Genomic DNA, 13135 nt, shown 5'->3' on the forward strand with positions numbered 1-13135 from the left:
CAAAGAAAATTGTTCTAATATTAATAGTCAATATAATATTTTTTTAATAATTTTATAATTCCGTGAAATGTCATTTTACCAAAGAAATAATTATTTTAAGTATTAATTATCACTCTTAAGCAAAGCATAATGTGTCTCGACAAAGTATAGGTTATAGTTACATATTTCTTTAAAACAGGAATTATTGCTAGTTATTCGCCCACTCCATTGACATACATTGAAAAAAATACCACTTGATTTTTGCCAGACACGGGATCCGAACCCAAAGACAAGCACTCCTCCCATTCGTCCGCCAGGTGATTGTGGTAGATAAATGAATCTAATCATGAAAAAAATATTAGTAAGTATATTCATTAGTATTGTTATAATTTTGTGAGTTTTAAATGAACTTAATTAAATTTATTGAATTTTTTATTTGTGTATTTACTATATAATGTATTGAAAGTTATCGGTTAATCATTGTAAAAATATTTAAATGTTTCATTTATAAATAATAAATATTGAAATACACTCGAAGTATAAATATTATTTTATTAAAATACTAATTGTATCTGATTATTTACAGAACGTTTTATTTCTATTAAATTACTTTCACGTTTTATACATTGGTTAGTAAAACTGACTTCAATAAATCATCATATTTATATATTAGAATTTAGTATAATAATATAAACGTCTTTGTTGCGTTACTATGAGATTAAACATAGATTTTTAAATACCAGTCATGTAATATTTTTATTGGATACTATGTGAGAGAGCTCTCTGCAATACAATATCGTATTATTGCCTGAGCAGGATCCATTCCATTGTAAAATCCTTTTCTACGTTTCACCTTTGATAAAAAACCTTCAAAGATATTTTATCACTGCCATGACAATACTGACGCAGCGTGCTGGGTACTACTGCAAGCGAGCAAGCAAGTAAACATGCGAGTAGGCACCGGCGGTAGGGAGAAGGGTGGCTTTGGGAGGGAGTCGGATCTAAAAATAGAGCGACCACGCCCGCCCAGCGCGCTGTAGCCTACTTACTCCCGACCTCCTAGCGCCAACCACCCTGGCCTAGTCTGCCCTCTCGTGCCATCTCTCCCTCGCAGCCTCCTCTCCCGTGACGACATTTGGGGGCACCGCGCCAACCTCTGGGCTACGATGTGATCACTGCATTCATGCATCAAATTCGCTAAAGGCATGTTTATTTTATTGATATTTACATTTTGAAGAATATTGGATATGCAGTGTAGTACGCAACGATACCATTTGTTTTAATAAACTATCTTTTTTATTCAACGAATAAGTCACAAGATTTCAGAATGTAACATTCTATATACTGAATATACATCATTTGAAAACATCTCATGCATATACACACTAGAAAAAATCGTTTTTGTAGAAAAAAATACGACGACCGACGGGACTTGAACCTGTATCTAGCGGATTTGCGCCAGTATGCTTTACCATTAAACTACGGCCGCCTTAGATAATTACGACGATTTTAACCAGTAGTTGTTACATGAGTTTTTCTACAAAAACGTTTTTTTTTTAGTGTGTACCTATATGCATGAGATGTTTTCAAATTATCTACTTATCAGTGGCGAAGACTCCATACTAGGCGATTATTTAAAGCCTACCTTCTTAAGAAAAAAAAAATTAATTGCATATTGAAATATTTATATTATACTTAATCACTTCATTATTTTATGTTATATACAAATAATTTATTTTGCTAACGAGAGATGTCGTATATGTAGGAATGTATTACAGTATTACACAGTTTACAAAACAACTGCAAAGGTATTAAAAATATACCAGGGCGTCCCGTAAATAAATAATAAACGCCGCGACGTCTCGACGTAAATAAATCTCCGATTATGTGTGAAAATTTTTTTCATATGGACTTTACGTCTAGTAACCTCAGCAAGTCTGCTGATTTGTACGAAATAGGGTAAGCTCCTATCGCAGAGCCTAAAACATTCGCGCATACTAATGTTGTCACGACTGCGCACTTTGTCCAAAATCATTAATAATTAGATAATTAAAAAAATTATTTCAACGGCGTTTAATCGAATATTAATAAATAAGTAAGTATAGATTGTTTTTATAAATAAAAATAAATTTTATCTAATGATTTTTGATGGGTATACATGTTTTGAAAAATACGTAATTTAAACACATCGCTCATTTTTATGTCGTCAATGAGTTTTTTGAAGTTTCATTGAATTAGTGTGTCGTTGTCATGTACTAGTGTGTACCTATTCATTAGTAGTAAATATCTTACTATTCTCGTAAGTATACCTGACAAGTGTGCTCTTTTTATCAGATCTCCACAGCCTACCTCTTTCCAAAAGTCACCCTTCGCCACTGCTACTTATATGCAATACCATTTGTGGAAAGTGCGTTAATAGATAATACATACTACATATTATTTAATCTTATTATTATAAGTACAATCAATATTTTTTTTTCAATTCAATTCAATTTATTTATTTTTTAACATATTGTGGACATTACAAATTATCAGTTTAAGACGTTCACAATATGACAAGAAACATTATTTATAAAGAAGAAGAAAAAAGTAATAAAAGCCATAAAAATGAAAATATAAAAAGAGAACATAATGTAAACATACAAAAGCAGTGAAAATACAATTACACATAAGTATATAGAAGTTCAAAGAAGTACACCGATTTTTCTAATAAGACCCTATTTTAAAAATTTATAAAATATCGTCCACCTAAACTCACCATCACGCAAGTGGAATATATCAACACCCGAAGCAATTTGGTTGAAGGTAGTATGCCTAATACACATACCAAGTAACGTTTTTTGCAAACCAAAATAATTGTGGTTCTGAGGATTAAATTAATACAAGTGAATCGGTAACCAAGTTGAGTAAAATGATTTTAAAGTTAAACAAATATACTACTGTAAATTCTGCATAATTGTTTTCAATATTTTATAAATGAGGTATTGTTTTTAAATGATCCTTTATTGCTATTTTATGAAAAAATATTGATATTTATTTATTTTTATTACTGTTTTTATTGTTTAGGGTGATAATGTTTTCTTTAACCTATTCTTGTTAACATGTCCACATTAATATTGAATTCTGTATGTGACAGAGTGCTCTGGTGTACGTCAATGCCACGTACGTTGAAGCCTACACTAAATGACTAATAATTTATAAGACGACGTGCTTTTCCATGCCAGCGAATCACATAGGCAATGAGATTCAACGCCAATAATATATATATAATAAAACACATTCTTATTCTATACCCAATACAATATGGTGGACCGCATGTAAAAACAAAATACGAAGAACTTTCCTCGGTTAGAGAAGAAAAATTGGCACACGTAAGGTAGCAGCTGTTAACCAAAGCAGTGAATCATTTCGTAAAAGGCTTGCAGCGCCGAATACAGAAACGTGCTCCGAACTTCATCTCGGAAAGTTGAATTTATAATAATAAATCTGCATACAAAATGTATTCCTCGGATGCATTTTACTGTGCAGACCCTTATACCTTTACATGTGTGTGTATTTTTTATTTAAGTATATCGTTATCCCATACTTTCACCAGGTGGACACATTTATTCATTTCATTCATCTTTTGTGCAATTTTTAAAGGAGATAAATATATCCTGACGGTAAATTCTCCTTTTCCTCAATCACATTAAGACGGTACTTCAGTGAAACGGCAAATAATTTTCAACTATAGGTGCGATGAAATTTTGGACTGGCTGGCAATCGGAGAGCGAAAGTCGAGCTGTGAACACATAAATTTGTTTTGTGATGGCGACGGGGGAATTAATTCTTAAATCGTGTAAAGATGACTAAAAAACGTTACCCATTTACTTGAAAAAGAAAACATGTCAATGAATATATTATTATTATTAGTTATAGAACAATAAACATAACATTAAATGGACGCATGTTGACTTTTTATGACAAATTATGTTTTGTTCTGCACGCGTCATTTGCACAATCTTCGCGTCGCGTGGTCACGATCGTTTTAGACCGTGCCCCGGCTGAAGTATAGCCTTAACAAAGTGACAAAACCTAAGGTGGCTATCCATTGTTGAACGAAAACATCTCTAAGCCGGCTCTCACATCAAAAGTCGTCTCGTGTGCCGAACAAACATTCCAAGAACTGAGATCCAGTGTTGCTTGTGAAGACCGCGCACATCTACCTAGCGACAATCGCGCGTAGCCTTCGAAACGTATAGATATTTTGAATGTGGTGAGTGGCGAGCCGGTATAGGAATGACTTACTTCGAAAAATTCGACCCGAGAAGGATGCAACTTGTCGATTTGCAACAGCAGATGCTTTTTTCAAACGAAACAGTCGCATTCGACCAATCTGCAGAGCTCCATTTGGCAACGTGTGTTTTGCTGTTTGTGTTGAATAACGATGACATCACATCGACGTATTCGACACGTTTTAGACGAGACGAGTTTTGATGTGAGAGCCGGCTAAGTTGATTCTTTTCCTCAAATTCCTATGCGATTTACTGCCACGTACATCCTCGTAACGTAACTATTTTGTCAATTTATCTACCTCTAGATCTACCTCTTGGGTACTACAGTATGACTAGATTTGTCCAGCATTTGAGGTTTCAGCTAACTGTATCACACCGCTCACTTTTTTTTCCTTTTTTAAATTATCCATTTACTAGTCTTTAAAAATATTTTTTTTTTGCAAAATAAATCGATACTAAATGTTCTTTATATATTCTTTATACGGTGACAATGCTTCCACATATCTACAGTAACAGAATCATCAAAATAAAGAAAGCCGTAAATACGTATAATAGAAGTTAAAAAAATAATCAGCTTATTTAAATGCAAAGAATAGAAGGCGACATGTAATTTATACGCTCTATACGATCTCGACTGATTGTGCCTCTTTGACCTTTTCTATATGTTATAGCTACCGGGTATGTGGTCAGGTTCTTCATAAAACATTCGTTTTATGTGTTGAGTTTCCGTCTTTAACATTGATGCATCGAAATATCGCCACTGGCTGAACTACGTTTGACCTTTTTGTTTGCCCTCACACTTAGACTGATAACTTTCAAACCCTTCCTCAACACACTCGTGTTTACCTACAAAGATTGATTGTGTGACTCGTCCCAACTATGATTAATATGCCACCACGCTGTCATTTCCATTGCATTAGATAATGTAACAGGCCTCAGCGTACTAAGCTTTCGGCTATTATATTATAAGCTTTTGTTTTTGGTGTAATAACTTAGGAGTAATGATTATTCGTGTTTGTCATTAGGAACGGACAAGCTTTAAAATGAATAATGTAGTTGTATTTAATTAATGATATCTTTCTTCTCTTAATCGGAAAGTTTCAAAATATTTTTATTCAAATACTATTGCGGTATTGAAAAGAAAAACAACTTAATTATCTTATGAGACTCTTAACTTCAACGTCGGTAATCTCCATATTTCTCTATTTTCAGTTAATTGCAAAAAACCGTTAAGCATGTTTAGTTTAAGCACGTTAAACAGAATGTTTTTTTTTCAAACATATTGAAAAAATAAATAGTAAAATAGAATATTCTTAATGTAATTAAAATTAATAAAAAATCATTCAAAGTTAGTCGTTAAATATGACAGTTGTATTTATTACTTTACTGTTTTATGAGGAATATAACCATTTTCAAAACCTGTTGGATCATACACATTGAAAAGAACAACATTTACTTTTACCACACGCGGAATCTAATCCACAACTCACGACTTTACAAACGGCCGCTCTACCAACTAGCCCACTGCAGAGGCTCAAGGACTATGCAAAACAATAATTGTGTTTTTTTAATATAAATTGATTTGTATTCCTATCTGTTAGACAAAAATAGGGTTATCACCTATTAGATTAAAATTTAGATAAATACAATTACGCAACCATCATAATACGGGTGCTGTGCTTCCTTTGGACTACGCTCAAGTGTGTTTATCAATATTCCGTGAATCCTTTAAGTTCATGATCATTAATTTATAACTTGTAATTTTAATTTATCAAACAAGCGTGTCTAAATATAATTTCAGTTATTTTTCCGATGTTTAATTAAACTTTTATATTAATCGTTATCTTTTACTTATATAAAAACTCATTGCTTTGAGACTAAAATTGATAAAAGTACGTCATTATTATGTTTTTTCGAAATAAAAACAACACTGTCATAAAATTTGCTTCTGTAATCACGTTTCATATTTAAACTCAATTTTACAAAATGATTGATTCTTCAACGTCGTCATTTTGATATATTGTTGTATAGAATTTCTTCTCTAGAGATGCTTCTACGGTAATTGCGGAATAATATTCACATTTTTATAAAGATTTTCATATATTATAATCTCATATTTGGTTCACTTTCATTTCCTCGGATTTTTGACACTAATAATATGTTCGATTTTTAATCATAACCTTTAGCTATCATATTGTCCATTATTTTTTATTCCGTGTGCAATATGGGATTAGCAGTATATAGATACCAAATCATTAATGAATTGGACTAAGATTGTTTGAAATTATTTTATTTTTTTTAAATATCCTGGGCGCCTTTATGAATTAATTGATTCGCTAGAGTGTATGATGAGCTCTAAATTAAAAAGTAAAAATTAACGTCGATAGATGACCTAATTAGTGTAAATGTGAACCTACTGTTTAACTCTATAAAACTAAATAGTTATAGTAAAGGTACACAGCAAAAACAGGCATCGCATTTTTTTATTTTTGAGATTGAAATTCCCAAGTGCTCAAGAATGGTATCATTAAAACTACCAAAGTCGATTTCATTGATTCATAAATGAAGAAAGAAGAAAGTATAGTCAAGGCAAAAAGTCATCGTGTGTAAAACTGTACAAAAACGTAGGATATCTTTTTACTATTTTTTCACTTTTATTAAATTTCAAAATAAACGGCAAATCAATATATAAACTCTTTTTCTTAATATTAAACCATTTTCCAACCAATAACGATTTCATTCTTCTTTTTTCTCTCCTGCACAATTACCATTTTGTCATTGAGCCTGTTTGTGCCATGTACCCTTCAAATAATAATAAAAATAAATAAATAAATTCAACTATGCCACTGGTAGACGAAAAGAAAAACATATTATGTTGACATAATTCATGCCTTATTCTTCATTACCTCAGTATCGTTCTAAAGATGATTAGCAGTCTGAAACAGCTGTCAATATAATCAATTCAATTATCATCAAATAAATCAAAAACTTTGTTGTGTACCATTATTACAAAGTTTGACCATGTGAAAGCAGATTCAATTAATAATTAATCAATAATACTTTGTGACGTGAGTATATTATGTGTATTGATTTGAAAATTTCTCTTGTCCGCAGTTACACACGCATGAAGTGGTGGAGGTTTGCGCTAAGATCCTGTATCAGGTGGAACTTCGCCGTGGTGCTCTGGAGCAGATGTGGGGCTTCAGCGTAGAGGCCGAGCTGACAGAGAATGCTGAGAGGCAAGACGAGCTGTGCTGCTACGTCAGCAGAGTCGAAGATAAGAGTGTTGCCATGCAGAACGGTAAGATAATCCATCACATTTTTATTTATGAATTAATATTCTTATAGAAGATTAACATATCGTAGTTACAAAATTGACCGCTGCGGAAAATTTCACGAATGGACAAATTCTCAAGATTAAAAAAAACTATTATGTACTCACTATGATATTGCAAAAAAATATGTATCCTTATGACATTAAAAATAATTGAGTACATACCGTATTTCATCAAACAATAGCTTTTGATAATATACAGATTACAGAATATTCTTTCGAGTTTACTGACAGTAAAAGAGCTTGATGAATCGTTTTGCATTTTATCCATTTCTGAATAAAGAAAAAAATCATTAAATAAATAAATAGTAAAAAATCCTAGAAAATAAATCTCATGTAGTACCCATTCTTTTACTGTCCATATGTTTTCGTGAATCGTACAAGAGTATAATATCTAAATATGATATGTTAATTTTGACTTTCATGTCGTGTATTTAAAAACTTCATGCATACATATTATTTATTAACAAATGCTGATTAAAGTGAGAATTATTTTTACTTTAGATAAGCTATAAGAAATAAATTTCTTACGCAGATCATGGTATATTCAGCAGATATAATAATTTGTGTACATACACTGTCTTACACGTCATCATCGTCATTGCGCTATAAAAACTCTGAGTATTTTTGTAAAACTACTATAATTCCTGAACATATTACAAACGACGATATAATTATTTTTAAGTTCCCTTGAGCTATCTATAATAAAATATCACAATTATTGTAATATATTATGATAACTCTATATATTCTCCATAACTGAAATTAACATGTGCCAACTAAATTTACGTAGATCTTCTCAAGTTACACATTTGAAGCCGTATTAGCATCAGTATTAGTTTATTAATAACACAATTATTGAAATTTTGATAATTTTTAATTAAATTAAAATTAAATACATTTATTTACAATTTTGTAGGTGTCACCGTATACTTCTACGGCCTACGCTGTCGTAGCAGTCTCTACGTCATAACACTATATTTTCGTTGATTAATCTTATGCGAAATTGATATACCAATAATTCAATAAATAATATTTAATATATTTACACGCTTTTATCGGTATAAAACTTATATTATAGTTTCGATTAAAATCCTGATAAAGGTATGTATATAATACTTTTGCAAATATGTGGAATATACAGCGGATTATCTTATTACAGTGATAAATAAGAGAAGAATAGATGAGAAGAATATATGAGAAAATTCATACTTTCAATAGAACAACTTTCAGAGCATTACATGGCGTTACTATTTACTGCACATATATTTTCTCTATCTAAATGTGTATCGTTATTTATCTCGTTCGTTATTATCATCTCCGGCCAACGTGCAGTTTCTGATAGTATTGTGATTTTTAAAGTGTTGGATTAATGAGAATATATTATTTACGTAATCTTATACAAAACATGAATGATGATGAAATATATAAGTTAAATATTTTCAATTGGTAAATAAGCATCATCGACATTTCGTTATCTTATGTCAAACGTATCTTAATTCAATGAAAATATTACTTAATATGTAGATATGGCCTAATCTTGCGAATCAAAAAGAAAATCTTAAATTACTATGTCTTTACGATCCTACTAAATTGAACACGGGTGAAGATAGACACAGAAATACCGCTCAAACTCAACGTTTTTGAAATGTGAATCTATATACGCATGCTTCGTACCTATTAAGTAACAAATCTTGAAGTGTTGTGAATGAAAACGCCAAAAAATCATCAAAGAACTAAAAAGATACTTTGACAAATAATGAGGCATCTCTAGAGAGATATCAACTTCTGAATTCAATTCAAGGATAGATTTATGATAAGCGATACCCTCGCAGAAAACCTGGTTTATGAATCCCATACACTAATTTGAGCTTAGCACTTCATTCTCTAAAAAAGAAAATATGGCTAAAATCATCGACAATGTTCAATAATGGATATGGTATAGAAATAAAAGAGGATTGATTTAAGTATTATTATTTTAAAGCCAAAATAACTACATAGTCAAAAACAAAATTGTAGAGTTTGCTTCGGTGCAGATATTAAACTGTTTAAAATAATGTAGAATCTAACTTAATCTAACTGATAAGCAGACAATAATAAATTCAATATCTTTAGATTGTAAATACATTATACTATATACATATTTCAATGAAAACGTTGTCATGTAGGTATTATAACGTAGTCATTTTGCGGTTATCAGTATGTTTCCTACAATGAATCTTTGATTTATTTATACATCAAACAGTAAAATACATCGTATAACTTATAATATGTGCGCTCGTCAAGGCCTTTATTGGTATCATTATTTTCGCATTGTGATAAGTTTTCGCATTTTTTCTTTCAATGAATAACTTCCATAAATGGTAGAACATTATTCTGCGATACTTCAGTGACCGCTATCACTCTGTCAGAGCATGACTACGTCCATTTTTGGGGGCAGAATGATGCTAACTGGTAAATTCGATTTTGACAAACTTGGGCCCTTTCAAAATAAGCGATTCAATTACTGACAAAGCCTCAGGCGAACGCGATGAGTATGTGCTCGGAAACGTTTCCCAAACGCCTGTGAATTTTTCGAGCACATATGCTATGCTAGGTATCGTATTAATAAATTAAAGATAGTAAGACCCAAAAACAAACATCTAATATCCTGCTAAATATATAAATTAAACTAGGTCAATAAGAATATTTACGATATCACCCTAGATCATCCGCTGAATGAATGCCTCTCTAAACTGTTTTCATTACTATCAATCTTATGCGTCGCATTATTATTCATTGAATTAAAATATTTTGTTGTATGGGTTATGATGCTTTACCTCGTAAACAATTAATACAATAATTCTACACCGCAGATGTTTATTTATTCAATTGTGCATCATAAATGGAGCTGTATCGATTTTTATATGACCTTTTTCAATGTATTATAAATATAGTAAGGACTACTACACTGAATAAGCAGACACTAATTAATATATGCAGTTGATATTTGAAATAAAAATGTTACACATATAAAAACATAAACATAAAATCTATTTGTTACGTAGTTAAACTCAAAACATTTTTATCATTGTATCTAATCAAGTTCAAGGTACAACTGTACTTGTATAAATGAATTATTAGAAAGTTACATACAAACAATTCTGAAATAAAATTTCAATATTTTAATACAAACGTCGATGTGTTTTGTATTCCGCTGTGGATAGAAAACATTGTCCATGTATAAATAATTGTGTATTTGAACATACTTAATTTCTAAAACACTTCTGAGAAAATATAGTATAACCAATAGAAAAAATATTTTTGAAAAAAGTAAGACACCCCGCAGGAATCGAACCTGCATCTCTCGGGTATCGCGCCAACGCACATTGACCACAATGCTTAAGGAGTCATACAATTTTAACTAAAATGGCTTTTAATTCTCACCGAAGCGCTTTCTAAATTGAGCAGCTATTGGCAATCGGCTTTTCTATTTGAAATAAAAGTAGGTATTACTTTAATTACTAATCAACGTCACGGATCACTCCAAGAATTTTTGTTGTAACTTGCTTGAACTTGCTAATAATTTTTAATTAACTAATTTTTTTATTCAACGAATAATTCACAAGATTTAAGAATGTAACGTAAAAAATATGTAGGTATGTTCAATAATTAGAATTTTACATTCTTAAACCTTGTGAATTATTCGTTAAATAAAAAAATAGTTAATTAAAAATGTGTCTTGTCTGGACTAGGCTAGGCATAAAAACGGCACCATTATATATAATACATGAGTGATATTTTAAAACGATTATTTTATTTATTACTAAGAACGTTTTATACGCATTACAGGACCAGTGGGTCTATTCTATACTTATCGAACACTAAATTGATAAATAGTATCAAACTTAGGGTAGGTTTGTATCAAAATATTAGCACTTATTGTAACAATTACACGAAGCTGGTTTTTATTGTTGCAATAAGTGCTGTTAAAATATAGCACTTATTGCAACAATAAAAACCAGCTTCGTGTAATTGTTACAATAAGTGCTAATATTTTGATACAAACCTACCCTAAGTTTGATAATATTTATCACTTTATCACTTTAGCGGTCGATAAGCATAGAATAGACCCACAGGTTTGCTTAACAAAATTATCATCGTCAGACAACAATGACATTGCTTTTATATGTACGAAATAAATCAAAAAACATTTAGAACTTTAAATAGTAACAGCTCTATTTGTATCTATCTTTGTTTATTATCTTATAATAACCTTTCACCGTGGATGAAAAGTTGTATTGTTAATTTTAAATACTACTCTATTTTGTTTTCATTTTTCATATAAAACCAACTTTACTTTTTCCATTAACGTTTTCATTAATTGTGTCCTCAGCAGCAAGATATGTGCTGTTAAAATATAGCACTTATTGCAACAATAAAAACCAGCTTCGTGTAATTGTTACAATAAGTGCTAATATTTTGATACAAACCTACCCTAAGTTTGATAATATTTATCACTTTATCATTTTAGCGGTCGATAAGCATAGAATAGACCCACAGGTTTGCTTAACAAAATTATCATCGTCAGACAACAATGACATTGCTTTTATATGTACGAAATAAATCAAAAAACATTTAGAACTTTAAATAGTAACAGCTCTATTTGTATCTATCTTTGTTTATTATCTTATAATAACCTTTCACCGTGGATGAAAAGTTGTATTGTTAATTTTAAATACTACTCTATTTTGTTTTCATTTTTCATATAAAACCAACTTTACTTTTTCCATTAACGTTTCCATTAATTGTGTAGGTATAGACGTCCCGAAGTTTGAAGATGCTTGCGCTTCGGTATATTAAGCGTTTGAAATGCGTCCGTTTGCGCTAATTACCGAGGCTTTTGAAGGCTTTCAGACCTCTCTCAAAACGCCTCGTCAGTTTCTTTTTATGACGGAATTACTAAGCGCCGGCTTACAAAATCACTAAGCGCTATACAATCTCAATTCTTTAATCTGGTAATAAAACTTCAAGAGCTTCTGCCAGGTATTCTTTGCGTAAATTCAATTAGCAAGCACATTTTAAATACCTCGAACGTCATTTCGGCCGCGTCTACATTACCACTAACAATATATTGTATTACATTTAAGCATAGATAATAATATATATACCTACATTACCAGTGGCGAGGTATGGAGATAAATAATAACACACTAAACTTTGTCAGTCATACTTATATGTTTTCATTGAACTAAGAATATAAATTGCAGATGGTGCTGGTTAGTTTTAAAAATTCAATTTAACCCTGCCTTAACCAAAGCTTGATATTTTAGGTATAATATGGGCGATCCAACAAAAATAGTGCACACTTTTTCAGTCATACTTTTTGTTTTCGTTGAATTAATAATACGTATTATAGATAGTGTTGGTTAGTTTTTTTAATTCAATAAGCCCTGCCTAACCAAACCATAAAAGTTTATGATAAAACAGAAAATTATCTATGATTTAATGGCAAAATCTTAGATATTTAATAGATAGACGAATATTTGTTTACTATTATCTATTTTGG

At 30.9% G+C, this 13135-nt stretch overlaps 1 protein-coding gene across 1 annotated transcript in view; it reads left to right on the top strand.

The window, feature by feature from the left end:
* The window catches only part of sif (guanine nucleotide exchange factor still life), a 386622-nt gene that overhangs the window by 316903 nt on the left and 56584 nt on the right, over positions 1 to 13135 (top strand). Inside the window, exon 26 of the mRNA XM_085952659.1 lies at positions 7368 to 7554. Within this exon, the coding sequence (XP_085808785.1) occupies positions 7368 to 7554 (187 nt within the window). The remainder of the gene's footprint in view (positions 1 to 7367; positions 7555 to 13135) is intronic.

The sequence above is a fragment of the Rhyacophila brunnea genome, unplaced genomic scaffold, assembly GCF_057557595.1.
Source record: "Rhyacophila brunnea isolate RB1 unplaced genomic scaffold, BYU_Rbru_1.0 scaffold_3, whole genome shotgun sequence".
NCBI lineage: Eukaryota > Metazoa > Arthropoda > Insecta > Trichoptera > Rhyacophilidae > Rhyacophila > Rhyacophila brunnea.